This window comes from Thalassophryne amazonica, chromosome 7 (assembly GCF_902500255.1).
Source record: "Thalassophryne amazonica chromosome 7, fThaAma1.1, whole genome shotgun sequence".
Taxonomy (NCBI): Eukaryota; Metazoa; Chordata; class Actinopteri; order Batrachoidiformes; family Batrachoididae; genus Thalassophryne; species Thalassophryne amazonica.
In genome coordinates, this window is record NC_047109.1 from 65,347,640 (window position 1) to 65,375,350 (window position 27,711).

General features: G+C 39.9%; 1 protein-coding gene across 1 annotated transcript; it reads left to right on the top strand.

Annotated features, from left to right (window-relative positions):
- The first annotated feature begins 1,789 nt into the window (after positions 1-1,789).
- elp6 (elongator acetyltransferase complex subunit 6) lies at positions 1,790-27,107 on the top strand. The gene is made up of 7 exons (XM_034174357.1): positions 1,790-2,048; positions 2,175-2,253; positions 2,341-2,411; positions 3,877-4,001; positions 10,258-10,474; positions 25,107-25,268; positions 26,757-27,107. Exons 1-7 carry the CDS (start codon positions 1,995-1,997, stop codon positions 26,880-26,882), a joined length of 834 nt encoding a protein of 277 aa, XP_034030248.1. The 5' UTR covers positions 1,790-1,994; the 3' UTR covers positions 26,883-27,107.
- The last annotated feature ends 604 nt before the right edge of the window (positions 27,108-27,711 follow it).

Below are 27,711 nucleotides of genomic sequence, written 5' to 3' on the forward strand. Positions count from 1 at the left end.
AACCCCAACCCCAACCTCCATCCTACCTTATTTGTACCATGTACCCAAATACAATTCTGTCCGGGGGGGGTGGTAGCGGGTCTTATAAAACCTGAGATTTCCCTTCTGCAGCAGCCCTAAACCAAAGAAGATACTTAGCAGTGAGTGCTACCTGCTTGGGTACCAGGCTTAGCTTGTTATGAAGATTTACTCAACTGATTTAAGACTTGTCTGTAATAAGTATCAACATTTATATCATATTACGCAGTAGACTTTCAGGTATCTTTGTATCTCAAAGCATGAGGTGAAGACTCATAAGACTATGACCACCCAGCAAACATCATCCATCTCATCAGTCAGCTCCACTGCTACACTGGAAACACTCTTGTTTAAGTAAGCTTTTGGCAGATGCGTCTGCATGTACATCCATATAACACAAAAGGCAAAACAACACCCATGCACGACCTACTGTACATTAATTTTCCACCTTGGCATCCATCAAGGCTGTGTCTATTTATATTACTCATGCACTGACTGTCAGCAGTTTTCTGCCATGCCAGCTCCCATTCTTTTGCTGCTTCTATTATATAAATATATATTAATTTTCTGCATAAACATTCATGAAGATTTTGCAGTCCACTCAAGAGGCATAATAAGGTCGAGCCTTTATTCTCTTGTTGCCGTGGCAAATCATGTTATCTGTGTTCCAACGATGGAGATTTACTTGGGTTTAAATTAACCCTTACCAACAACAGAAAAGTTTATTAAATAAAGGGAAATAAACCTCAAGTTTACTTCAAGTATACTTTAGAATGTACTGGTAAGTGCATTATTTCAATGCTTGGGACTAAATTGGACCACTTTTGAGTTTTACACTTGTAAAAACATGAGAAGTGAAGTTTGATTGCACAATTAGATTAATTTTAAAGCACAGGTGAACCTACAGTATATATACACTTGTAGACCATTTTTTAGTTTATGAAAGTATACTTACTGAAAGAAGTTTAGTGATTTTGTATTCTGCTGGGGATTTGATCACAGGATCCATTGAACAAAGAATCCTAACCCCTACATGAAGTCCAAATGTACAACATGCAATTTATGTGTTAGTTGAATGCAATTGTTTCTTATAGCTACAAGTGTAGCTGTCAGTTTACATACACCAAGTATACTTTGTTTTTCTCTATAATTGTAGGTATACACCACATATACTGAGATTTTTCAGTAAACTTGTATTAACTAAGTATACTTTAAGTATATTCTTAATTACATATCTGATAAATACATAACAAGTGAACTGAAAGTATAATAGTTTTTAGTTTAAAAGAGTTGTACTGCCAGTAATCTTGGACTGCCTTCTTTTTGGTAGGGGAAGTTAGAGATGAGTGGCTTTTTGCCAGCTTTGAGTTGGTCGACCTGGATTAGTGGTTAGCACTGCTGCCTCACAGCAAGAAGGTCATGGGATCGATTCCCACCTGCGGCCTTTCTGTGTGGAGTTTGCATGTTCTCCCTGTGTTTGTGTGGGTTTCCTCTGGGTGCTCTGGTTTCCTCCCACATCAAAGACATGCAGATTTGGTGGATTGGAAACTATAATTGTCCAAGTCTCCCTTGCAAAAGAGATCTCGATCTAAATGAGACTAACTTGCTTAAATAAAGGTTAAAATTAAAATTAAAATTATTAGAAGTAAGCGGTTGAAGATGGAGGGAGTGATTATACACTCCTATCCAGTTGGTGGCAGTATATAGCCATTAACCTGCTCAGCTTCAGTGACCTTACGAGAAGAAGAAGGAAGTCTGTGGTTGCTACAGGCTAATAGAGTTAGCCGCAGATTTTTAAATGTGCTTGTAAATTCTTGCAGTTTTTTTTTTTTACGTTTTCTTTCACATACAGCTTTAATCGCGATATGAGCTTTTGGTAAGCATTGAGCGCTCGTGTTTTGGTTAGCTTGGTCAGCTGTGTACACAAACGTTAAAATGATTTAGCATGTTTGATTTTAGCTGTCAAACTGTCAGGCATGTTTACGGAGCTCAACAGCATCCTAAACGTCACTCCGGACAACTTCACACAGGTAAATATTAACAACGAATAATCACAGCTGGCAGACTCGATTTCAGAACATACAACCCAAACTATTATCAAACGGACTGTAGAACAGCGTGGTGTTTCAGTGTTGTTCTGTCTACACTGTGCGCAGGGAGAGTTTATCTTGGTCTCTGACAGACAGACTGATGGATCTTTCCTAATTCATCACTTCCTCTCTTTTTACCTCCGAGGTGAGTTTTAAGGTGTCAATGTGCTGTCAAAATGGAAGGAATTGTAAGCCAGGTCTAAAGCTCTTTGCTGGCTGTTTTCTCTTTCAGCTCGTTGCAGAGTGTGTTTTCTGGGTCTGGTGCAGTCTTTCAGCCACTACAGTGCAGTCAGCCAGAGACTGGTGAGTCTTTAGTGTTGTTCTCTGTCCTATGTTCCTTCTGTTTTCACATGTTTTATCTATAGGTTAAGAGGATGTGAAATTAAATCATACTAAAATTTGAAAAACATTTGTCTCTTTGTTTTTCTTTTGGGTCTTTCGTCTGATTGTTAGATTTGTTGTTCATGTAAAGGATTTGTTTTTATGAAAGGTTAAAATGTTCAAACTCATAATGTTTCCCTTGCTGCTGCCTCCGTTGTCAAGAACATTTATTTGTTTAGGTTTTTAGATGACCGTTGCTGTTGGGTGCCATCTATGTCATTGAGCAGACTAGCAGTAATTGCACCATTTACCTCACAATGTAAACAGGCTGCACCAAGTAATAATTGTCATCCAGTGAGAAATTTCAAGATCAGAAGTTAGGGTTAAGGTACACTGAACAAAAATATAAATGCAGCACTTTTGTTTTTGCTCCCATTTTTCCCTGAGGTGAACTCGATGTAAAACATTTTCTACATACACAAAAGACCTGTTTCTCTCAAATATTGTTCACAAATCTGTCAAAATCTGTGTTAGTGAGCACTACTCCTTTGCTGAGATAATCCATCCCACCTCACAGGTGTGGCATATCAAGATGCTGATTAGATTTGGATTGATTCTTTGGATGTATAGAGTGCAGAGTACTGTTACTTGTAGAAACTGTGAAGAAATGGTCCGACAGTGTCGGTCAGCTCTACAATGTGCCACATTCACTTGTTGAATGTGCATTAGTTTTAGATGTTATTGAGAAAATACCCTTGTTTTTTAATGTTACTATTACGCATGACACTATGCACTGTAGTTGTCTTAATTCATCTTAATCATATTTTCTCAAGTCTTTGAACTTTTTCTTCGTTGCCTACTCTGAAGCAAAATTTGAAAACTAAAAGGTCCCTAACTTTCTGTTGCCTCGGTTTGTTTTATTTCTTTTTCCTGTTTCTTCAGCATTAAAACAATAATTTGAGCCAAGGGAGAATTACCAGAGATCCTCATTCTTCTTTATTCCTAATATTGTCTACATTGTGGGGCTCCAACAAACAAATTGTTTTCATTATCATTTAATCTGTTAATTAAAAACTTTACTGTAAATTCTTAAATGGCACAAAATGGACAAGAATAGCCATTCTTATTCCCCAGAGCCATAAGCTGACATTTTCAAACATTTGACAAACACACACAAAAACAGAAGATATCACCTGTAGGTGGAAGACGTGTAACATTGAAATAATGTTTTTGAGTCTCTGGATTGTTTAGAATTTAATTAGGTTTGCACACTTATAAGAGATGTGGGGATGCACCAGCTAGTTGCCTGCGTGGTTTCTATCCAGGACCCAAGGCAGTTCTGTTCTTTCATGGATGTGGTGAATCAGAGCAAAAGTGCATGTTCCTGGACTTGACTTGGCTTTTAATGGTGGCAGTATGATTTTTTTTTTTTTTTCTGTGTCTGCAGGGTTTAAATTTGACTCGCGCAAAGGAAAGGGGGCAGCTGGTTTTCCTTGAAGGACTGAAGGATTCATTGTCTTTTTTAATTTCTCAAGAATGTACCAGTGGAAGCCAAACTGTGGACTTTTTGAGGTAAACTCAGATATGCCCCCATCATATTGATGGTTCTTGGGTTTTTTTAAGACCACATTGTGTCACGAGTTGCTGTCATACTTGCCCACATTTGTATTTGTAACTTTATATTTTACCACATCCAGTGGTGGACACACTTCCGATAATCCGATAACAGATAATTATCGAAGATAATGTTTTCATGATCGGATTATCTTTTTAGATAACTTTAAAAACCATTATTGGACTAATTATCTTCCGATAAATTGTCGTCCGATAACTTTTAGACCGATAATGTAGTAAACCAAGCTGAACAGCAGCAAACATTTTTAAAATTTAAAATCAGTTGAGACCTACCTGTTAAAAGTTTCCTAATGCTGCGTTCACACCGGGCGTGATCAGACGCTACAAATTCGCGGGCGTCGTGTGGCGACGGACGCGCATCCTTCGCCCGGTGTGTTGCTCTGCTTGGGTGGACTTTCGCTGCGAAAATTCTCCCCGGTGCGTCATCAAATAGGAGGAGCTTCCATTCCGCTCGGCGTCAAGTCATCATGACGGACCTTGATCACACGGAGCGAGTTGTTGTGAAAAGCTCCCAATACAGAGAGTATCATTATTTGCTGCAGGAGCTGCGTCTGGATGACAGCCGCTTTCAGCGGTCCTTCCGCCTCTGCGGGACCCAGTTTGAGGACCAACTGTCCCGTTCACGCGCGCACATGTAAACAATAAAAAAAAAAAAAAAAAAAGAAACTCCACTGCTTGCTGCAGCTCGCTCTTCCCCCAAAAAACTCTGTCATAATTGTGTTTAGAAACCAGTCGCCATTTGTTTTATTATACATCTGTGTAGTTAATTAATAAAATATTCTCCACACAGACGATTCGCTCGCGTGCGCACGTAAAAAAAAAAAAGAAAGAAACAAACTCCGGCTTGCTGTGAGGCTGCTCCTTGTTCTTTCCCAAAAAACTGTCATAATTGTCTTTAGAAACCAGTCACCATTATACATCTGTGTAGTTAATAAGTAAAATAATCTCCATGGACCCTCGCGCGCGCACGTAAAATAAAAATAAAAAGAAACTCCGCTCCCCCTGCTGTGGGGCTGCTGCTCGCTCCAAAAACTGTCATAATTGTGAAATAAAGGACAAAAGAGACATAAGTCCTGCTCACATGCTGCTACCAGAGACAGGACATGTTCACATCTTCAGTCAAACTCCAGACATCTCCACGTCACTACATATTCAGTCCCTGATTGGTCATCGCGGCGCGAAGAGATGAAAAAGTTCAGATTTTTCAACTTGGGGAGGAGGGTGACACGACGTGACGCGACGCAATATCGCACTACAAACGCGCAAAACGCTCAAAATCGCTTCACTCGCGTCGCTTCACTCACATCCATTGCGTCGCGCTATGCGGTTTGGTGCCAAAACGCGTCCTTACATAGGAATTACATGGCAACCTGTGGCTGCAGTCGCTCGCGTCGCGCCCGGTGTGAACGCGGCATAAGAGATGTACGAGTATAGTTCTACCCTCTGCAAACAGAAGAGAGCTGCTTTTAGAAAAAAAAACACTTTATCCTCTGCAGGCAAAGGAGAACTGGTCACAAAAAAACATAATTTTCTTTAACACCATACTGATACATTGACAATATCACCCAAGTCATCCAGAGGCATACATTTTTAACTTATGGTTCAAATTTTAACCAAACTAATTTTGGACAAGTTATTTAAAATTACTGTCATGTCTGAAGTTTTATAAAGTGAAAATATCAGATATATGTTTTAGTTTTAAAGTAATGTGCTAATTTTTAAGGTTTTGTGAGCACATGCTGTGCCCAGCAGTGCATTATGGGTAGGATAGTGTAATCTCAGTACGTTCACGACAGGACAAATGCATTTCAGACACTCTGTTCAGGCTCCACAGACAACAACATTAAACTCTAGTGCCTAAAACTCTCGTGAATATATTCTCTGGGTTTATAGACGTTGTTGTATTTGCGTTTGTTAAATTCCATGCATCTTAAATGTAGCAGACACGGATTATCTGGAATTTTGTTTTGGCAAGTATTCAAGCCCTCTACTGCCATCTACTGGCCAGTAGTGTTCATGGCAGTATTCGCCCTAAGTACTAAGCGTCTGGGCACCAGTAGATGGCAGTGTTCTATTTATTTTGACCCCGGTTATATCAGATGGTTGTCAAATCAACTTTTTGTCTTTGCAAATTGTTTTTTTTTTGTTTTGTTTTTTTTACAGATTGTTTAAAAACAAAACAACAACAAAAAAAACATTACAGGACAGCTCTGAGGTGTTTGCACATGCACAGTGCGAGTGGTTGGATACTTGTAGCTCTTCAGCAGCCAGACCAGAATAATATCAAACAGGTTTGGTTTTCATTCGACCATACGATCGGCGATCAGGAGGTGGTCGTGAGATGTTAAACGCAGCTTGTTACTCCATGTACACTACACGATGCAGGACGCGCGATTAACCTGAAACTCGGTCAAAAAAATTCTCACACAAATGAAAAATCATCTGAAAAAGCGACAAAACGTGCACAGTGTAAAGCCAACATTTATGTGTCAAGACAATATTGAGTGCACGTTTTACAACATCGTAAAACGTGCGCACATCATAAAACGTGCGCACAGCACTAATAAAACGTGCGCACATTCTCTCCACATGCAAAACATTTTGCGATAACACTTCCAGGGCTCCGTAAAAATGCCTGTTTTTACAAATAAAAAATGGAATATTTTACAAAAGCACATTTATCTGTAAACACCAACACACGACACACGTCACATTAACGTGTTGGTTTACATAATGAATGACTGAACCAATCAGTGTTTAGCAGGGGCACTTTTACCCAGAATCCTTTGCGATCTGTCTGTGTTTGTTACAAAACCTCAGAATTAGTGCATTATTCAGCATTAAAAGATATGTTATATTTTAACTTTGTACAAATGACAGAATTGACATTATTATTCTATCAGTATTCACACAAAACCATAAGTCAGTATGACTTTATTTTTCAAGACCTCTGCCTGACCGGAGCATTGTGATCGGTAGAGAGCTGGCTTTGTGGCTGCTCTCATGGTGCATCTGTGTTATAGCTGTGTAGCTTCCAGCAGGGGGCAGCATGTTCAAACATAGAAGTGCTGGCTCATTGTTTGTGTCTTTTGTCGCTTTTGACGCTTCCTAAAGTGATCGTGATGTTAAAACTCAAATTCAACTTGTTAGTAGTTGCAAATGTACCAGAGACAACACTGGAATGTATCAGTTATCTGTAACTTCCGATACATTTTTGAGTGGTTTATTGGTTTATTTTTATCAAAGATAACTTTTCAGTTATCTGATTATCTGTTATTGAAGTAAATTTTTTGGTTATCTGTGCCCACCACTGACCACATCACATTTATTTGCTGTAGGTCTGTAATTTGCAATCAAAACAAATCATAGACGTTTCTCCATTTTACAGCGTAGCGTTTCCTGTAAAACAATGTATTTTTTCCTCACATTTTCACCCAACCAAACCTTTACACTCGTGACGGCAAAAATGGAACAGGAATTTCTGACAAATGTATCAAAAAGTACAATTTGAAGCTTTATTACACTTCTTCGTAGTTGCATCTGCTGCATAAACGAATCATCAGTTACTACAGGATGAACGTTGGTCATGTATTTAGGAAAACGTCAAAGCACAACATTGCTTAAAAGGCATAGTTCCATTTTCAAAATGGTCCAGGATAACTGCTGTATTCCAAAATCTGGAAAAAACCTTCATATGCAAAGTGAAAATTGCTACACACGATACCACCTTAATTAAAGAGATCATTCTTTTAAATACCTGTTTCAGTGCAGCAATAGCTCCTGCTCAGTATTTTCATAATGGACAATTTCTTTTTTCAGAGTTGATTGCACAGTCTCTTTTCATACACTAAAATATTTCAGTTATGGCCATCAAAAAAATCTCAATCGCACTTTGATCATTTTTCTTTTGATGTCATTGACTTTGTCTCTCAAAGTATTTTTGAGAGCAATAACTGGTTTAGATGTCTGTGCCTTTGGACACTTTTTTGTATTGTTTCAAGAACAGCATCAAATACGTACCTCGGTTTTGAGGTCACAGTTTGGTTCATTTTTGGTACAGTATGGGGACAAAATGCAAAACCTAAATTTGCTTGTTGTTTAAACCAGCAATTTATTGTAACATTATACAAACAGGAAAATAAAATAATTGCAAAGTGCTACTTGGTAATAAGTTAAATAAAATGTTCTCAAATAAACAACAAATGTCTAAAATATTACAAAAATAAATTCCTAGTAAACAGCTTTTAACAAAACCTTTCCACAAGTAAAGTGCAGCACAACAGTTCCAGCATGAAGCCCTGTTCAGTTTTATTCAACCTTCAGATTTTTTTGCCAGAAAAATTAACTTGTCCAAAACTGTCACACTCTATAAGGATTTTTTAAAGAGAATAATGTTAAAGAATCCCTTTAGTTTTGCATAATTTATTTTATTTACTATCTCTTTCTATTAACTGTTCATTTAATGTTTGTTAATAATATATCTTTTTAAATAAAATTTTGAAAACGAAAACATTGTGGGGGAGGCAAAAAAGTGAGTAAAACCACCTTAAAAATATTTAGAACCACAAATAAACTTGATTCTTGGTTTGTTTATTTTGCCATTAAAATTGGCCATCACTTATTAAAATAAAATAGCTTCTCATAGTCTGGGGACTATTTAATCACAGCACAGCCAATGAGGTCAGTAGGCTGAATGAGTCCGAGTGAGGTTTGCCATTCAATAGTGTTTGAGCGTGAAGGATTGTAGATATCCCTCCGCTCAGTGCTTTACAGGCTGCTGCAGCAGAGGAGGGGGAGACCTGCTGCCACTCGGTGACAACAGAGACGTTCATTTTCAGTCACCAAATATCAGAAAAGTCTCCAGTAATGCCAGGAAAAGTAGCTAGATTTGTCACTAGTGGCTTTTGAGAAAATAAGTCGTCAAGTGTGTTTGGGAAGTTGCCAGATTTGGCGAGAAAGTCACCAGGTTGGCAACACTGAATGTAAATGCACGCAATGCAAACTCACCCGTGCACAGCCCTGTACCGAACTGAACGTCCCGTACCAAAACAGTTCAATACAAATGCATGTATCGTTACACCTTTAATATCATGTTGTTCTCTGATGTGAGGCATAAAAGAGCCTAATGTTCCCTCCTGGTCAGTAACACAGATAGGTGAAATACTGTTGGGTAGCACGGTGACTTTGCGGTTACCACTGTTGCCTCATAGCAAGAAGGTCATGGATTCAATTCCCACCTGTGTCCTTTCTGTATGGAATTTGCATGTTCTCCCCGTGTTTGCGTGGGTTTCCTCCAGGTGCTCCGGTTTCCTCCCACATTTAAAAGACATGCAGGTTAGGTGACTTGGAAACTTTATAATTTTCCAGGTCTCCCTTGCAAAAGAGGTCTCAATCTCAATGGGACTAACCTGGTTAAATTAAAATACTTTCCAGACCAAAGTAACTTCTTTTAATAACTGTCATTACTATGTCTCAAATGTGGGGGTTTTGTGCGTGAACGTCCCCATGAGTTTAATACCAGGTGCCCTTCCTGATGCAACACCACATTACATGGGGAATGTGCAGGGATGGTCTGGCACTGGGATACTTCCGCACTGGGAACAGCACACTTAACCACAATAACATGACAAATTTCAGCTCTGACCATGTAAACACTGAAGCAGTCACATGTTCATGCTACACTAATCATATGATTACAGCAAAAAAACAAATCAAAGTTCCATCCTAAATCACTTGGTGGATTTCAGTGAAATTTCACAGTTATAACATACCATTCAAATATGTGCATAAAGGAAAATAATTCTGTTCCAAACATCTACATGGGGAGGTAACTGGACTTTTGTGATTCATTGTTGTATCGTATGGTTATGAATTTGAGTGCATCTCCTCCCACACCATGTAAAGATGTGCATGATGGAAAATAATTATTGTATGATTTCATCGAGTGTAGATATTGGACTTTTGCTGTAATTAAAACAAAAGTTACTACCATGATATTTAATACTTTCAAGCAACTAATAACTTGACAGAGTGTAGTATGCCTGCTCACAAATCACTAGGGTGGTGGTGATTGTTATTATAATATGCCTCTGATTTCAGCATAAAAGGTAAAATCACTAAGTTTGAACCCTAAAATAAACTATTAACATATTTGCTATTTTTACCGTTTTCCTGAATCCATCTGTCATTGTAGGGATCCTGCATCTGGCCTGCGGAGTCTGTATGAGTTTGTTTGTGCTAGTGTAAGCAGTTCTGGCGATGGTGGAGTGAAGGTGGAGGACACAGCGAAGTGGGGCCCCCCAGTTTTGCTGGTGGATGACCTCAGTGTGCTATTGAGTCTGGGGGTTCACATTGGAGCCATTCTGGACTTCAGCCACTATTGCAAAGCCACCGTCTGCTCTCAGCTGCAGGTTGGATTCTTATTACCACAGCATGTCTTTGTAAGAATGTCAGGACTAGATTTATTCATAAAATCCCTCCATGGGTCCATTGGATGCAATATTTCCAATGAGCAGGACCTCTGGTAGGCTGTCATTACTGATTTCAATCAATCAATCAATCAGTCAACATTTATTTATAAAGTGCTTTACAGCACCCACTGGTGTCCAAAGTGCTTAACATTAAAAACAAATTCAATAAAATGCATATAGAATAAAATTTTAAAACGGCACATAAATGGTAAATGGACTGCATTTATATAGCGCTTTTCCATCTGCATCAGATGCTCAAAGCGCTTTACAATTATGCCTCACATTCACCCCGATGTCAGGTTGCTGCCATACAAGGCGCTCACTACACACCGGGAGCAATAGGGGATTAAAGGCCTTGCCCAAGGGCCCTGAGTGATTTTCCAGTCAGGTGGGGATTTGAGCCCATGAGCTTGTGGACTCAAGCCCAACACCTTAACCACTAGACCATCACCTCCCCTAAAAAAACACAGAGCATGTCACCTCCCCACTAAGTGTTAAAAGCCAGTTTAAATAAATAAATCTTTAACTTAGATTTAAAAAGTGCTAGGTCAGGAATAGTACGTAACTCAAGAGGTAGCTCGTTCCACAGTCTTGGGCCAGCTACCGCAAAAGCATGATCACCCCAGTGTTTATATCTTGACCTTGGAACATCTAAGTAAAGCTGGCCAGGTGCCGTTAATGTCCTACTGTAGGTGCGCAAAGTTAAAATTTCAGACAAGTAGGGAGGTGCAAGGACATAAATAGCTTTAAAAACAGACATTAAATTTTTAAAATCAATTCTAAAACAAACTGGAAGCCAGTGGAGTGAATACAGGACGGGCGTAATATGCTCACGTCTAAAAGTGTTTGTTAAAAGACAAGCAGCAGCATTCTGCACCAATTGGAGACGTGCAAGAGACGACTGATTAATGCCCGAATAAAGTGCATTACAATAATCAAGTCTGGAGCTGATGAAAGCATGAATGGCTGTCTCAAGATCACGTCTACCGAGAAAGTGCTTTATTTTATCCAAAAGGCGAAGTTGGAAAAAAAACTAGCTTTGACAACAGAGTTTATCTGTTGATCAAACCTCAAACAGCTGTCAAATATCACTCCCAAATTCTTGACAGCTGGTTTTACATAGTTAGCCAAAGCACCAAAATTTGTTGTTACCACATTTGGTATGCCAGAGCGCTCAAACACCATGATCTCCGTTTTACCATCATTCAGGTAAAGGAAGTTTTGGGACAGCCACTGCTTTACATCGCGAATACAGTTAAATAATGATGACAAAGCATCACTCCCATTAGTCCTCACAGGCAAATAGATTTGCAGATCATCTGCATAACAATGAAAGGACAGATTGTGCTGGGTTATAATTGACACCAATGGCAGAATGTACAAAGAAAATAGAATCGGCCCAAGGACAGAACCCTGCGGCACACCACAAGACAGATGAGCAGTTGATGAGGAGAGGTCCCCAATCATGACAGAAAAGCTCCTTTCAGCCAAATATGATCTAAACCACTTAAGTGCAGTACCATGAATGCCCATAAAATGTTCTTACCGGGAAACAAGTACTGTGTGATCCACAGTATTAATGGCTGCTGTGAGGTCCAACAGAACCAGCACAGCAGGATTCCCTGCATCCACTGACAAAGTAATATCATTATGAACTTTTAAAAGTGCTGACTCAGTGCTGTGTCGCGATCTAAACCCAGATTGGAATTTTTCAAGGATGATATTGTCTTCTAAAAATGATTGTAACTGTAAAAAGACAACCTGTTCTAAAACCTTAGACAGAAATGGCAGATGAGACACAGGTCTAAAATTGGATAAAACTGATGAGTCCAGGTGAGGTTTTTTTAAGAAGAGGTCGCACCACAGCATGTTTAAAAGCAGCTGGAACAGACCCTGATCTAATATTAAAAACCTCCTTCAGCACCTTAGCTGGAACAATATGTAAGGTTTAACGATTTCATACATTGTAAATATGGAGATGATGTATCAGAACCTTTTGTTCATAATAGAATGAGTGATGAAACCATTCTTGAAAACATATTTTTTACACCTAATGATGTCAAGAAATTGTTACTTATAACCAATCCTAACAAAGCTATGGGTCCAGACGAGATCCACCCACGTGTCCTTCAGGAATGTGCAGATGAGTTATACTTTCCTCTGTTTTGTATTTTTAGACAGTCTTTTGACCAAAGTAAAGTACCTGATATTTGGAAGTTTGCTAATGTAATTCCCATTTTTAAGAAGGATAAGTGTATAACTGGAAATTATAGACCAGTAAGTCTCACTTCTCAGATATGTAAGATTTGTGAAAAACTTGTTAGAGATGGCATTGTTACTCACACTATTAATAAGCTGTGTGATGAGCAGCATGGTTTTAGAAAAGGTAGATCCTGTCTCCCTTATTTGCTTACCACACTAGAAGAGTGGACCACTTTTTATGATGAGGGTTTACCATTTGATGTGTTATATTTTGATTTCAAAAAAGCCTTTGATTCTGTCCCTCATTCCAGATTAATTTATAAACTTCAGACCTATGATATTGTTGGTAAACTTTGTTATTGGGTTGAAGATTTCCTTAGAGACAGGAAACAACGGGTATGTGTTAACAATGCAAAGTCAAAATGGTTAAGTGTAACTAGTGGGGTGCCTCAGGGATCGGTCCTAGGGCCGGTCCTATTTTTACTATTTATTGACGACTTGCCTGGTGCAATATCAAGTAAAAGTAAACTCTTTGCAGACGACACCAAGGTGTATCATCCAATCTTGTCCCTAGTTGACTCAGAAAATTTGCAAAAAGATATCGACAATTTAATGTTATGGTCAAAACAATGGTTATTAGGTTTTAATGAAGATAAGTGTAAAGTATTACATGTACGAGGGTAGGCTGAAAAGTTCTAAGGCTCACTACAATGCAGTTAATGCATTACTCCTTCATGGGGAGCCTTAGAACTTTTCAGCCTGCCCTCGTAGGTCATCAAAATCCATGTCATGAGTACTTTATGAATGTAGTATGTTAAATTCTGTAAGTGAGGAAAAAGATCTAGTTGGTTTAATTACCAACAGGTTGTCTTTCTCAAAATACGATCCAAAGCTGCTGCTAAGGCTAATAGTGTTCTAGGTATGATTAAGAGAGCATTTACATTTATTGACAGTCATTTTTAGTTTTGTATAAAAGTTATGTGCGACCTCATCTTGAGTACTGTGTACAAGTATGGTCACCATATTTTGAAAAAGATAAATTGTTACTGGAAAAAGTTCAAAGACGTGCAACCAAATTGGTACCTGGGTTGCAAAATTTGAGTTATGAAGAAAGATTAAGTGAATTAGGTTTAACAACTCTTGAGGATAGAAGAGTTCGGGGTGACCTAATTGAAATGTATAAAATTCTACATGGTTTTGAGGCAATACACCCCAATGCTTTATTTACTAGATGAAGGTATCTTGGCCTTAGAGGCCATGAACTCACTGTGGAAGTGAAAAGATCATGTCTTAATATTAGAAAGTTTAGTTTTAGTAATAGAGTTGTATGTTTGTGGAACAGCCTCCCTGAACACATTGTACTCTCACCTGATGTAAATTCTTTTAAAATTATGACAGATATTATACCACCTCTGTTTAAGTTCATATGGTACAAAAGATTGTATTTTTATATCAAGATTACTTGAGGCTCGATGTGTGCTTCTTTTTAACCTTATAATATTGATGGGATTTTAAATTATTTTTTACGAGTGCTTAATATTGTATTTTAATGTACTGATGTGTGCTTTTATTATACTATGTATATACTATTTCACATAAGAAAATGAATTATGAATTATAAATTATAATAAAATTGACAAAAGAAGCGAGTGCCGACGGCAGGTCACATACAATGGCACCATCTTGCCTGGGGCGAAATCACTAGCTGAGTTTACCTGTTCTACGCACGGGTAATAGAGAAGAATTTTAGCCATGTCATTGTGTATTTCATGTCACTTTAGTTAAGGTGTAGTAAGTTGCATTGCATTGTGTGTATGTTGTCATCATTAATTTTCAGAGCAATTTGTGAAATTCATGAGACTGAAGTGGATGATGATAAAAAGGTGATAGCATGTCATTTCACTGCAATGCTGTGAGATATATGTAATGTTCTCAGTGTGACCCTGAGGTGCACAAATGAAAAGTCCATCAGGGTGACCAAGTCGGGAGCATCTTACATATAGCTGACCATGTGAGAAGCATGATGTCTCCAGATTTAGCCCAACCACTCAGTGAGTGGGTCCTGATTGTAATTAAAGCGTATGTACGCTTTCAACCTAAGGGCCCCGGTGACCTCCCCCTTGGTGCCCCCAGTCACCATAGCAAGTTTGGTGTCAGTTGTTTAATTACTGTGGCTGTGCATAGTGAACAAACATACGCACACACGGTCCAGTCAGCCTTATATATTAGATTAATGACTTGTTGGATGGAATGTTCCAAGCCGCATGTCCAAATGTCCTCAGACCACTTAATATTACAAACTGGATTTGACCTGGCTGCTTTATGTGCAGCCATGACGCATGCCAAAAAATGTCATCATTTGCATACAGTCTAAACTGATGAAACCAGGGCTACCTTTCTGTCTGGGACAAACCTTGGCACCATGAAATGTTCTATTTGCTTATCACACTGACACAAACACATTCATCACAAAGTTTTGTTATGACACATACCCTTGAACATAACAACGTGATCATGTCACCCGCTTACCTCATCAACGCACAACTTTTCACAACCAGTCACACAACTCCAATGATCCACATGGCAGGGCTAAACCTGCCCACCTGAGGGCGGGCCGAGTGCAGGCTTAAGAAGCAACCTGACCTTAATGTCTGGGCTCTTGTATGTTACGGTGCATGAGATGTTTGCTTTGAGATCCTAGCGCTGTTGTAGTTGACTATCTTTTTTAATACAGCATCTGGTTTTTAAGTCCGTCTCCTGTCAGTCTTTGAGTTCACTCACCACTTAAAACTACCGGGAGGGGTTCAGCCCTCTTGAGTACTGTGTAACCCCTACAGACTTCAAACATAATCATCTGCTCATAAAGGCAAAAACAGCAGAAATGGACACGGAACATTTTGATGTTTAAACATTTTATGCAGAGATGCTGCAATTGAATGAGTGGTTAAATTATTATTATTTTCCCTTCTGTGGTTGCTTAATGCCGTTACATGCTGAAAGTAGGGTGACCCTTGATATTGTGACGACATACATTCATTCATTCATTTTTTTTGCCTCTTATCTGGGTTGTCATGGTAGCAGCCCATCACACACTTCCCATTCCTTTGCCAAGTCTTGTCACTATTCCTTGGGGATCCCGAGGCGTTCCCAAGCCAACTGGGAAATATAATCCCTCCAGCGTGTCCTGGGTCTTCTCCAGGGCCTCCTTCCAGTTGTACATATCTGGAAGATCTCCCTAGGGAGGCGACCAGGGGGTATCCTCAGCTGATGCCCGAACCACCTCAGATGGCTCCTTTTGATGTAAAGAAGCAGCAGCTCCACAAATAGTCCCTCCCAGATCCCTGGACCACTTTATTGTGGTGGAGGGGTTTGTGTACTGTTGTGATCCTAGGAGCTGTATTATCGGGAGAATTAGCTCCTGGTAGGGCCACCCTTGGCAAATTCAGAGAGACACTTTACGATATACACATACAATGATAGTCACCTGGCCCAGATTAGAGAAACTGGGGCCTCCTCTTGGAGACAGGCCGAGGAAGGGAGTTCGCAGGAGAGTGCTTGGTGGCCAGATTGACAAGTGTGGGGTTTGGTCCAGCTCAGCTCAACGTAGTGTTTCCTTCATGTGGGGTCACCACCTGCAAGGAGAAAGTGAAAGGTGTGGTGTGCTGTTCTGCAGGCAGCAGATGGGGAAAATCCCACACGGACTGACACAGTTTTACAAATTAACCACTGTAAATAATAATTTGGGGCAGTGTGGTATTTTAGTTGTTAGTAGTGTTGCTTCACAGCACAAAGGTCCTAGGATTACTTCCCAGCTGGTACTTTCTGCATGGAGTTTGAATGCTCTCACCATGTTTGTGTGGGTTCCCTTCAGGTGCCCCGGCTTCTTCGTGTAAATACCAAAAAACAAGACATCTCTGGTACCATTGAAAGTTTCTTTATTCCACCATTACTCCCTCTCAAACAAAGAAGAGAAAAAAGAAAAAAAAACCATCATGTCTCACTGCCTCTCGCGATAACATGTTTCCAGGTGTGAGAAGTTAACAGTCTCGCTCTCTCTCTAAGTGGCAATTAACAATTATCAAAAGGTTACCTTGGCTGATAATACACACAACAGTTATGAAAAAAAAAATTAAGTGTGCTTTAACAAAAACAGCACCCAAATAATTAAATGGTTATTAGTGCAAATACCTTTAACAGTGCAAACTGCCCTCATCCAGTGCCTTAAAAGGCATAAGAGAGGAAGCACCTTTTTTAGTCAATTGGCGAGTTGTGACTTGGCTTCTGACCAGAAAACCTCTTTTATTTTGTTTGCTTCTATGAGTTCTTTAATGCTACTTTTCTTGCTGGGCGAAGATGACGAAGAAGAGGAGGCGAACGTTTCCACAAACAGCAGGGAGAAGAAGAAAACTAGAAGGGTGGAAATGAGAGTGGGGACTTTGAATGTTGGTAGTATGACTGGTAAAGGGAGAGAGCTGGCTGATATGATGGAGAGGAGAAAGGTGGACATATTGTGTGTGCAAGAGACCAAGTGGAAGGGAAGTAAGAGCAGGAGCATTGGTGGTGGGTACAAGTTGTTGTACCATGGTGAGGACAGGAAGAGAAATGGTGTTGTGGTCATTTTAAAGGAAGAGTATGTTAAAAGTGTGTTGGAGGTCAAGCGAGTGTCTGACAGAGTGACGCATGTGAAGTTGGAAATTGAAGGGGTGATGATGAATATTATCAGTGCATATGCCCCACAGGTAGGTTGTGAGATGAAGGAGAAAAAAGATTTCTGGAGTGTGTTAGATGAGGTGGTGGAGAGTGTGCCCAAGCATGAAAGAGTGGTGATAGGAGTGGACTTCAATGGGCATGTTGGTGAAGGGAACAGAGGTGATGAGGAAGTAATGGGTAGATATGGTATCAAGGATAGGAATGGGGAAGGACAGATGGTAGTTGATTTTGCAAAAAGGATCTAAATGGCTGTAGTGAATACCTACTTTAAGAAAAGGGAGGAGCACAGGGTAACATAAGAGTGGAGGAAGGTGCACACAGGTGGATTACATTCTTTATAGGAGATACAAGCTAAAAGAAATCAGAGACCGTAAGGTGGTGGCAGGAGAGAGTGTCGTTAGACAGCATAGGATGGTTGTTTGTAGGATGACTTTAGAGGTAAAGAAGAAGAGAGTGAGAGCTCAACAAAGGATTAGATGGTGGAAGCTGAAGGAGGAAGACTGTTGTGTGAAATTTAGCGAACAGGTGAGAGAAGCACTGGTTGGAGGGGAAGCAATTTTGGACAACTGGAAAAGTACTGCAGATGTGGTGAGGGAGACATCTAGGACAGTACTGGGTATGACATCTGGACAGTGGAAGGAAGACAAGGAGACTTGGTGGTGGAATGAAGAGGTCCAGGAAAGCATAAGGAGAAAGACGTTGGCGAAAACGTTTTGGGATAGTTGGAGAGATGAAGAAAGTAGACAGGAGTACAAGGAGATGCGGCGTAAGGCGAAAAGAGTGGCAAAAGCAAAGGAAAAGGCATATTGCAAGCTGTACAAGAAGTTGAACAGTAAGGAAGGAGAAAAGGGACTTGTACCGATTGGCCAGACAAAGGGACAGAGCAGGAAAGGATGTGCAGCAGGTTAGGGTGGTAAAAGATGCACATGGTAATGTGGTGACAAGTGAGGACTGTGTGCTGAGAAGGTGGAGGGAATATTTTGAAGACCTGATGAATAAAGAAAATGAGCGGGAGAAAAGGCTGGACGATGTGGTGAGAGTAAATCAGGAAGTACAAGAGATTAGCAAGGATGAATTGAGGGCTGTTATGAAGAGGATGAAGAGTGGAAAGGCAGTTGGTCCAGATGACATTCCAGTGGAGGCATGGAAATGTCTAGGAGAGATGGCAGTAGAGTTTCTAAGCAGATTGTTTAATAAAATCTTGGAAACTGAGAGGATGCCTGAGGAGTGGAGACGAAGTGTGCTGGTTCCTATTTTCAAGAACAAGGGTGATGTGCAGAGCTGCACCAACTACAGAGGCATAAAACTGATCAGCCACAGCATGAAGTTATGGGAAAGAGTAGTAGAAGCTAGGCTTAGAAAACAGGTGATGATCTGTGAGCAGCAATATGGTTTCATGCCTTCAATATGGTGCAGTCGCCCTGTCCCCTTTGCAGAAGAGCACCCCCAGAGTATGATGTTTCCATCCCATCTTCACGGTTGGAATGGTTTTCTTGGATGGTTGTTCTCATCCTCTAAACATGGTAAGTGGAGTTGATCCCAAAAAGCTATATTCTGGTATTATCTGACCACATGACCTTCTCTCACGCCTCCTCTGGATCATCCAGATGGTCACTGGTGAACTTCAAACAGGCCTGGACATGTGCTGGCTTGAGCAGGGAGACCTTGCTGCCCTGCAGGATTTTAAACCATGATAGCATCATGTGTTACTAATGTAATCTTTGTGACTGTGGTCCCAGCTCCCTTCATGTCATTGACCAGGTCCTGCTCTGTAGTTCTGAGCTTTCTCAGAATCATCCTTACCCCAGAAAGTGAGATTTTGCATGGAATCCCAGACCGAGGGAGATTGACAGTGTTTCTTCCACTTTCTAATAAATAATCATAACAGTTGTCTTCTACCAAGCTGCTTGCCTGTTGTCCTGTAGTCCATCCCAGCCTTGTGCAGGTCTACAGTTTTGTCCCTGGTGTCCTTAGACAGCTCTTTGGTCTTGGCTATGGTGGACAGGTTGGAGTGTGATTGATTGTGTGGACAGGTGTCTTTTATACAGGTAACAAGTTCAAACAGGTGCAGTTAATACAGGTAAAGAGTGCAGAATAAGAGGGCTTCTTAAAGAAAAATTAACAGGTCTGTGTGAGCCAGAATTCTTGCTGGTTGATAGGTGTTCAAATGCTTATTTGCAGCAGTAACATACAAATAAATTATTAAAAAAAATCATACATTGTGACTTCCGGATTTTTTTTTTTGTTTTTTTTTTTTTTAAGATTATGTCTCTCACAGTGGACATGCACCTAAGATGAAAATTTCAGATCCCTCCATGATTTCTAAGCAAAATCGCAGGGTGTTGAAATTATTTTCCTCCCTGTAGCATTGTCAGTACCATCTGACATGGCAAGGGTTTTTCCAGCCAGTGTGCTTCTTACCACACATCTGATTTTCTTAGATTGCCAAAACGGAGGCGAGAACTTTCCTGTTTTTCCCATGAGGACAGTTAAAGCTCCTCCCTGTGTACCTCCATCTGTAAGATTGCCAAGAGGGGCATCACTGAAGACCACTAAACTGAAATCATTACTGTTGCCCAAGTATTGAAATTTAAGTGTGACCTTTTCTGATTTTAGTTTTACAAATCACTTTGTTCACTTCATGAATGGACTGTGGCATTTCTAATACTGGATGCCAGATTACTTGTATCAAACATAACATCTGGTCTTGTTTGTTTAGCAACCCACAAAATCTGTCCTATTTTTGACATCAGTTTTCTCTCTGTCTCATTTAGTGGTGCATTTCTCTGTACAGCCAGTGCTGCTTGTAAATGAACTGGTTGTAAGTTGTCAATATAATTGTGCTGATGCACCTCCACTCCTCCAGCCACAGTCACAATGTCCATGCCCACATAAGAAAAACTGTCATGTTCTTCACGGCCCACATGAAAAGCAGACTTACAGTAGTGTTCAGAATAATAGTAGTGCTATGTGACTAAAAAGATTAATCTAGGTTTTGAGTATATTTCTTATTGTTACATGGGAAACAAGGTACCAGTAGATTCTCACAAATCCAACAAGACCAAGCATTCATGATATGCACACTCTTAAGGCTATGAAATTGGGTTATTAGTAAAAAAAAAAAAGTAGAAAAGGGGGTGTTCACAGTGATAGTAGTGTGGCATTCAGTCAGTGAGTTCGTCAGTTTTGTGGAACAAACAGGTGTGAATCAGGTGTCCCCTATTTAAGGATGAAGCCAGTACCTGTTGAACATGCTTTTCTCTTTGAAAGCCTGAGGAAAATGGGATGTTCAAGACATTGTTCAGAAGAACAGCGTAGTTTGATTAAAAAGTTGATTGGAGAGGGGAAAACTTATACGCAGGTGCAAAAAATTATAGGCTGTTCATCTACAGTGATCTCCAATGATTTAAAATGGAGAAAAAAAAACCAGAGACGTGTGGAAGAAAATGGAAAACAACCATCAAAATGGATAGAAGACTAACCAGAATGGCAAAGGCTCACCCATTGATCAGCTCCAGTATGATCAAAGACAGTCTGGAGTTACCTGTAAGTGCTGTGACAGTTAGAAGACGCCTGTGTGAAACTAATTTAGTTGCAAGAATCCCCCACAAAGTCCCTCTGTTAAATAAAAGATGTGCAGAAGAGGTTACAATTTGCCAAAGAACACATCAACTGGCCTAAAGAGAAATAGAGGAATATTTTGTGGACTGATGAGAGTAAATTTGTTCTTTTTGGGTCTAAGTGCCGCAGCCAGTTTGTGAGATGACCTCCAAACTCTGAATTCAAGCCACAGTTCACAGTGAAGACAGTGAAGCATGGTGGTGCAAGCATCATGATATGGGCATGTTTCTCCTACTATGGTGTTGGGCCTATATATCGCATACCAGGTATCATGCATCACTTTGGATATGTCAAAATACTTGAAGAGGTCATGTTGCCTTATGCTGAAGAGGTCATGCCCTTGAAATGGGTGTTTCAACAAGACAATAACCCCAAGCACACTAGTAAGCAAAATCTTGGTTCTAAACCAACAAAATGAATGCCTCTCAGATGTGAAGAAATCTTGAAACACTGTGGTTATACAATTAAATACTAGTTTAGTGATTCACAGGATTGCTAAAAAAGCAGTTTGAACATAATAGTTTGGAGTTTGTAGCATCAACAGCAGATGCTACTATTATTGTGAATAATAGCCCAATTGCATAACCTTAAGAGTGTGCATATCATGAATGCTTGGTCTTGTTGGATTTGTGAGAATCTGCTGACTCTACTGGTACCTTGTTTCCCATGTAACAGTAAGAAATATACTCAAAACCTGGATTAATCTTTTTAGTCACATAGCACTACTATTATTCTGAACACTACTCTAAGTAGTGGGATTACTTTAGTACCGAAGTGCTCTGACCCTGCCCAAAGAAAAATCATCCACATGGCATGCCAGTACTCCTCTTACCTCAGCATGCTCATTCTGCCAGTAAAACACTGCAGGATCAACTTTTCACATTTTGCCACCAGTGCCCAGCATCAGTTCTTTGACCTTATTGTATCAGTAGAGGGAAGCATCTGCAAGTCCATAGACACATTTCTTCAGTTTCCACAAAACATTGTCCATGCCTGCTTCAGGTGGGGAGCGAATGTAAATGTCTCTTGTGAGTTCCATACCTTACAAAAAGGCAGATTTAACATCGATATAATGAACTTTCCATTTGTTTTGACAGATCACAGCTAACAGCAGCCTTAGCGACTCTGATGCACATGTGGGGGAATCTTTGTGTAACTCATGAATATTGACTTCTTCAAAACCTCTCACCACAAGGCGGTCTTTTGGAACAATACCTTTGGATGTTTCTTTCACAGTAGAGACCCATCTGGTTGAAACACATTTTTGACCTTTGTTGGTAACCTCTTCATAGACATTATTTTTCCAGTTTTCAATCTCTTGCTGTTTAGCAGCATCAAAAGAAATGTCTTTTGTAATGAGTACGTCAGCATTTGTGTTATCACATTCAGTGTGAAGATTATCAACCTGTGACATGTCTAACGCTTGTTTTTGTCCTTCACTGCCATCAAGTTCAAGATGTTCCATGTCGTACCAGTTTTGTATTGCCCCTTGGCTTTTCCTGCTCTGCCTAAAACTTTGGCAGTGTGCCGTGTACCATCATCTCTGTTTTGTAAATGTGACGATCTGGCCTGTTCTTAGTTTGACATTACGAAAACCATGAGTATTAGTTACACCACTCTCTGTGTCACTGTGTGATTCATTAGTTCCACTAACATTTTCTCTCTCATCTGTCTCTGTTTTCAGTGACTTGTTCTTCTCCATTAAGACTCATCTCATCACCTGAACTCTCTGTTACATCAGTATGAACAATGTTTTCATTTTCTTTCTCATTTTCTGGTAGACTGGGCAGTATGGGTTTATCCTCATCCTGTGCATTCACTTTGAGTCTGGACTGATGTGCTGTGACCAGAATCCCACCGTGTCTTATGAACACAACAGCTCCGTCCTGACCAATAACTACACCAGGACCCTTCCACTCTGTAGTGTCTGCTCACTTGTAGTACACTCTGTCTCCTGTCTCATACTTTTCATCTGTAGGTCTGAGCTGTTTACACAATGCTCTTCTTATCCTTTCTGAGCATTCCACCTCTGTGAAAGCCCTCCTTGAAGCATGTAAAGCTGCTAGATGTTGCCCTACTTTAGTACTCATAGAAGTTCCCTCTTGAGCTGGTAGTTTATCAACCAAAACAGAAGGAAGATTAGGACTGTGTCCAAACACAAGCTCATGTGGACTGTAACCATGCACAGTGATCATTCTGTTTTTGGCCATAAGAGCCCAGTCTAGGGCAATTTGCCAACTGCACCCGTTTTCTTTTTTTTTTTCACCTTCAGGAGGATTTCAGTTAGTGTCATGTTGTGTCTCTCCAGCAGCCTGTTGCTCCAGGGACTGTATTCTGCTGTAGTCTTGGTCTCAGGGTTGAAGTTTTCTGCCATGTCTCTTATTTCCTCATTGTTAAGCTCTCCACCGTTGTCAGTAAATAACCACTTGGGTGAACCATGAACTCTTATCCATGAATGAATGAAGGAATTGACGATCTCCGAGGGTTTCTTGGCCCTGACAGTGTTTCCTGTGCTGAAGCGTGTGAAATGGTTGATGAGCAGGTACCACACGCCAGGTTCCAACTCGTGTAGATCTATTGCCACTGTCTCATTGTACTCTGAGGCCAGTGGCAAACCAACAGCTGACTTGGGCTTGGTCCTGCTGTAACTCTGACATATCTCACAGTCACGAATGATCTCCGGCAAAATGACTGGACACTCTGTGTCAGTATTCCCAGAGCTGTGAATGAGCCGCTGCAGCCGGTCTGCGTGACCAAACTGCTTGTGAAGCTTCAGCACAACTTTACGCTTCTCTTTTGTTGACATCTCTGCTGTGAGGACAAGAACTTCACTTTCATTGCCACTCACTTGAGCACCTTCATCTCTAATGTCCACACAATAGTGTCCCGAATTAGTGAGCTCCAAAGGCACTGGTTGCTTGAACATGACAACTCTGTCATTTTCCATATGTAAAATAGTTCCTGCTCTTTTCAGAGACATTTTGCTCAACAGCAAGGGGATGTCAGCAGAAACAACTTCAGTTTCAGTGTGGCACTTTGTTTGACCGATCTTAGCAGGAAGTTTCACTTTTCTGTTGGAGTGTACCGCTTGCTCTTCTCCAAATCTGAATGGTCTACAGCTTGGAGATTCTGTTTTCAGCATTTTGTTGATTTGACTTTCACTCAAGTCTTTAATGTAACTGTCCAGCCACTTTTCACCACACACAGTACGCGTGCATGCAGTGTCAATAATGGCTGATCCCAGTGATTCAGTTAGGAAGATCTTGGAGTCAGTCATAACTTTGGTAAACAGTGCAATATTGCATTCCTCCACTTTTTCATCTTCTGTTAACTTTAATTCATTTTGTCGGCAAGGACAATCTTTGGCCCAATGGTATGTGTACTGACAAATGGCGCATTTTGTTCGCTTACCATATATGTCGAGTGGATTTGTACCCTGCTGCAGGTGCCGCTGGCCGCTCTGAGACGAGCTGTTGCTCCGTCTGAATTTGCCCAGTGGCCTTTGATCTGTGAAAAAAAAAACTCCATCTTGAGTCTTGCTGCCACTGCTTCTTCTTGTCCAAGTCCGTAACAAGTCTCCAAATACTAACTTCATTTTTCCAGTATTTGTACGGCCTGGCTTCGTCAAACTTTAGCGTTATTTAATAATTGGAAACCATCCTCTGCTACCGTGTAAATACCCAAAACACAACGTCTCTGGTACCATTGAAAGTTTCTTTATTCAGCCATTACTCCCTTTTGAACAAAGAAGGAAAAAACATCACATCTCGTCACCTCTCGTGATAACACGTTTCCAAGTGTGGGAAGTTAACACCCCCCACTTCCAAAAACATGCAGGGTAGGTAAATTGGAAACTTTAAATTGACCGTAGGTGTGAATGTCTTGGTCTATATGTGATCCTGTGATAGACTGGCAGCCTGTCCAGGGTGTACCCTGCCTTTCGCTCAGTGACTACTGACATAGGTTCCAGCTCAACGGTGACCCTTAGTTGGAATAAACGGATATAAAGAATGAGTAATAATTTGAATTGTATCTGCAGGGGAATGTTGTGATGCTAACACGGTGTGATGGTGAAGAGGAGGAAGACGATGGAGACGATGAAGGCTCAGAGAGACTCCTGAAGGGCCTGACCCACCAATGTAGCCTTTCTCTTCATGTGCGGGGTCTCCCCACTGGCTTCTGCAGGGACATCCATGGGCAGGTGTGTGTGTGTGTGTGTGTGTGTGTGTGTGTGTGTGTGTGTGTGTGTGTGTGTGTATGTGTTTCAGTTGTTGTGATTGAATTATTACTTGCTTTATACTGTACTTTATACTTCTGCCCTGATGTATAAAGTTCCAGAAAGTGGCACTTCATTAAAAGTACAGCTATCTTACAAGCAATAACTGGTAAAAAAAAAAAAAAAAAAAAAAAAAAAAAAAAAATAATAATTTAGTAAACCTTTAGAATATAACTACCAATGTATCGGACATTAACTGTAATTAAGCATCAGAATTGCATTTCTTATGTCAAATGTGCTTAAGTATTGAAAATAAAAGTACACGTGGGTTTCCTTTTTTTTAAACAAACAAACTAAAAACTGAAGAAGCAATTTAAAAAAGGCAGTGGATATCATTACGGTAACCGTAACTAGGTGTTTGTAGGATATTATTACAGCTGTGATGTGACATCCTAACCCAAATCTTACAGAGATACATGAACCCAAAGAAAAACTCAAACAAGAAATGTTGATATGAAGGGAGTTTAAAAAAAAAGAAAAAAAGAAAAGTCTTCTGTTGGAGAATCAAACCCCTGTCTTTTGCATGACAGCCAGGGTATACTTGCCACTATATCAACGAAGAGCTCGCAGCACACACTTGCATCACAGTTTTGTTTAAAATAATTTTTTTCTGTGTGGTAGGGTCTTTAAAGATAGAGATTGTGTCCAAATTAAGTAATAATGAGGGTACTGATTGTTAAATTAATTTGCTGTCTGCCTTGCAAATGATGACCTGCTTTTTTAGTAAATTTTAGATTAGACAAAGAAATATTCTTAATTGTGTACATTTGAAGTTGGTATTGCTGGTGAATACCTAAAATACTTCATTAAATTAATATTAAATACATAAAGCTAAAACAAAACCTCTAATGACATGAAGACTTCACAGATAGTGTGAGACACAAGCCATATTTCAAAAGTATGACATATGTCTTTTTCCTGTTTAATAATGTTGCACCTTATACTCAAACATTCTTTTTTGAGTATAACTACTCAAGCTATTAATTGCTGAGCAGTACTTTCATCACATTCTGAAATGGATCATATTTTTAAAATCACTACTGTGATTTTAAAAATATTCCAGTTACACTTGATTATTTTGTCATAATAATGATCCTCTGAGTTAACCAATTCCATGGCTGCACATGTCAGAACTCCCCTGCTTGAGTAAACCTTTAGGTTAGGTCTGAATAACTTCCTGTACATTGTTTGAATACAGGAACCTAGGATTTATTCATGTAGTTCACAGTTCTACTAAGAAACTCTGACTCCCAACAGTTAAAATAAACAGCCAGTAGTGACACATGCTGCACATCGGTTATAGAATAAGTATGTACTGTGTGTGTATATGTATATATAGGTATATATCTATAGATGGATAGATAGATAAATATGATGAAGTCCTGCAGTAATGATATATTTTTGAATTTTCAGGTGGAGGTGTATTGGAGGCAGAGACGATGTGATGGGCAGCGCACAAATAAGAAACTTTTTCAGTATAAAGTTCATGATAAAGGAGCCTCATTCTTTGCTCGTGGGACATCCAGTGCTGTTTTGTAGTAAATCATATCTAACCAGTGTTAGACATGAGATATGTTTCTGTGTAGGCTCTCAGTTGTCCAGGTGGTTTCCATAGTAGAGAACCTTCTCTACCATGTGAGATATAGTGTAACTATTTTTCCTCTCTGCAATGATGGTTGCTTCATCTGATAATACACTTAAACCATAGACATTGTCAAGTTTTATATTTGATTTATTGACATTAAAGCCACATTTTGGAACATACATTGTCTGGCAGAATTATATAGATGTCCTGTTTTTTATGTGACAGCAAAGGATTCTACACTGCTGTCAAAATGCAAAGATTTAGTCCCTTGAGTGACGCCCTGGTCAGATCAGTCAAACTGCATATGTGTCTAGATTATAACAGCCAAGTGGCCTCTGTGTTCATGCGCACGATAGCTTTGATCAGGGAGAAACTGGGGAGAGCTGACATTTACCGTTTGGTATGGTTATGTATTTTGGGTCAAGATGAATGTTGCGAAAACAAGAAGTTAAGACTAATATTTTCTAAGAAATTAGCGATATTGGCTAACCAGTGAACAATGGATGTTGTGTTGCAATGCACCGTGGGAGTTTGAGGTTTTGGGGTTTTACCGTAATTTCCACACTATAAGGCGCTACTTTTTTCACACACTTTGAACACTGAGGCTAAAACAACAATGCAGCTAATTTATGGATTTTTACAGGCTTTCTCCTAAGTCGACAGTGATGCTGTCAATTGATTTTCTGAAAGCTGTGTTCTTATGCAGTGTAAATTCACACACTGTGTAAATATAAGGTACCTGTTCATTTTAGTGGATTAACCATACTTTAATTCCTTAAGTAC

Coding starts and splice junctions, on each gene's coding strand:
- elp6 (XM_034174357.1), top strand. CDS start 1,995: ATGTTTACGGAGCTCAACAGCATCCTAAACGTCACTCCGGACAACTTC. Junction 2,049..2,174: donor CTCCGGACAACTTCACACAG/GTAAATATTAAC, acceptor CACTGTGCGCAG/GGAGAGTTTATCTTGGTCTC. Junction 4,002..10,257: donor CAAACTGTGGACTTTTTGAG/GTAAACTCAGAT, acceptor CTGTCATTGTAG/GGATCCTGCATCTGGCCTGC.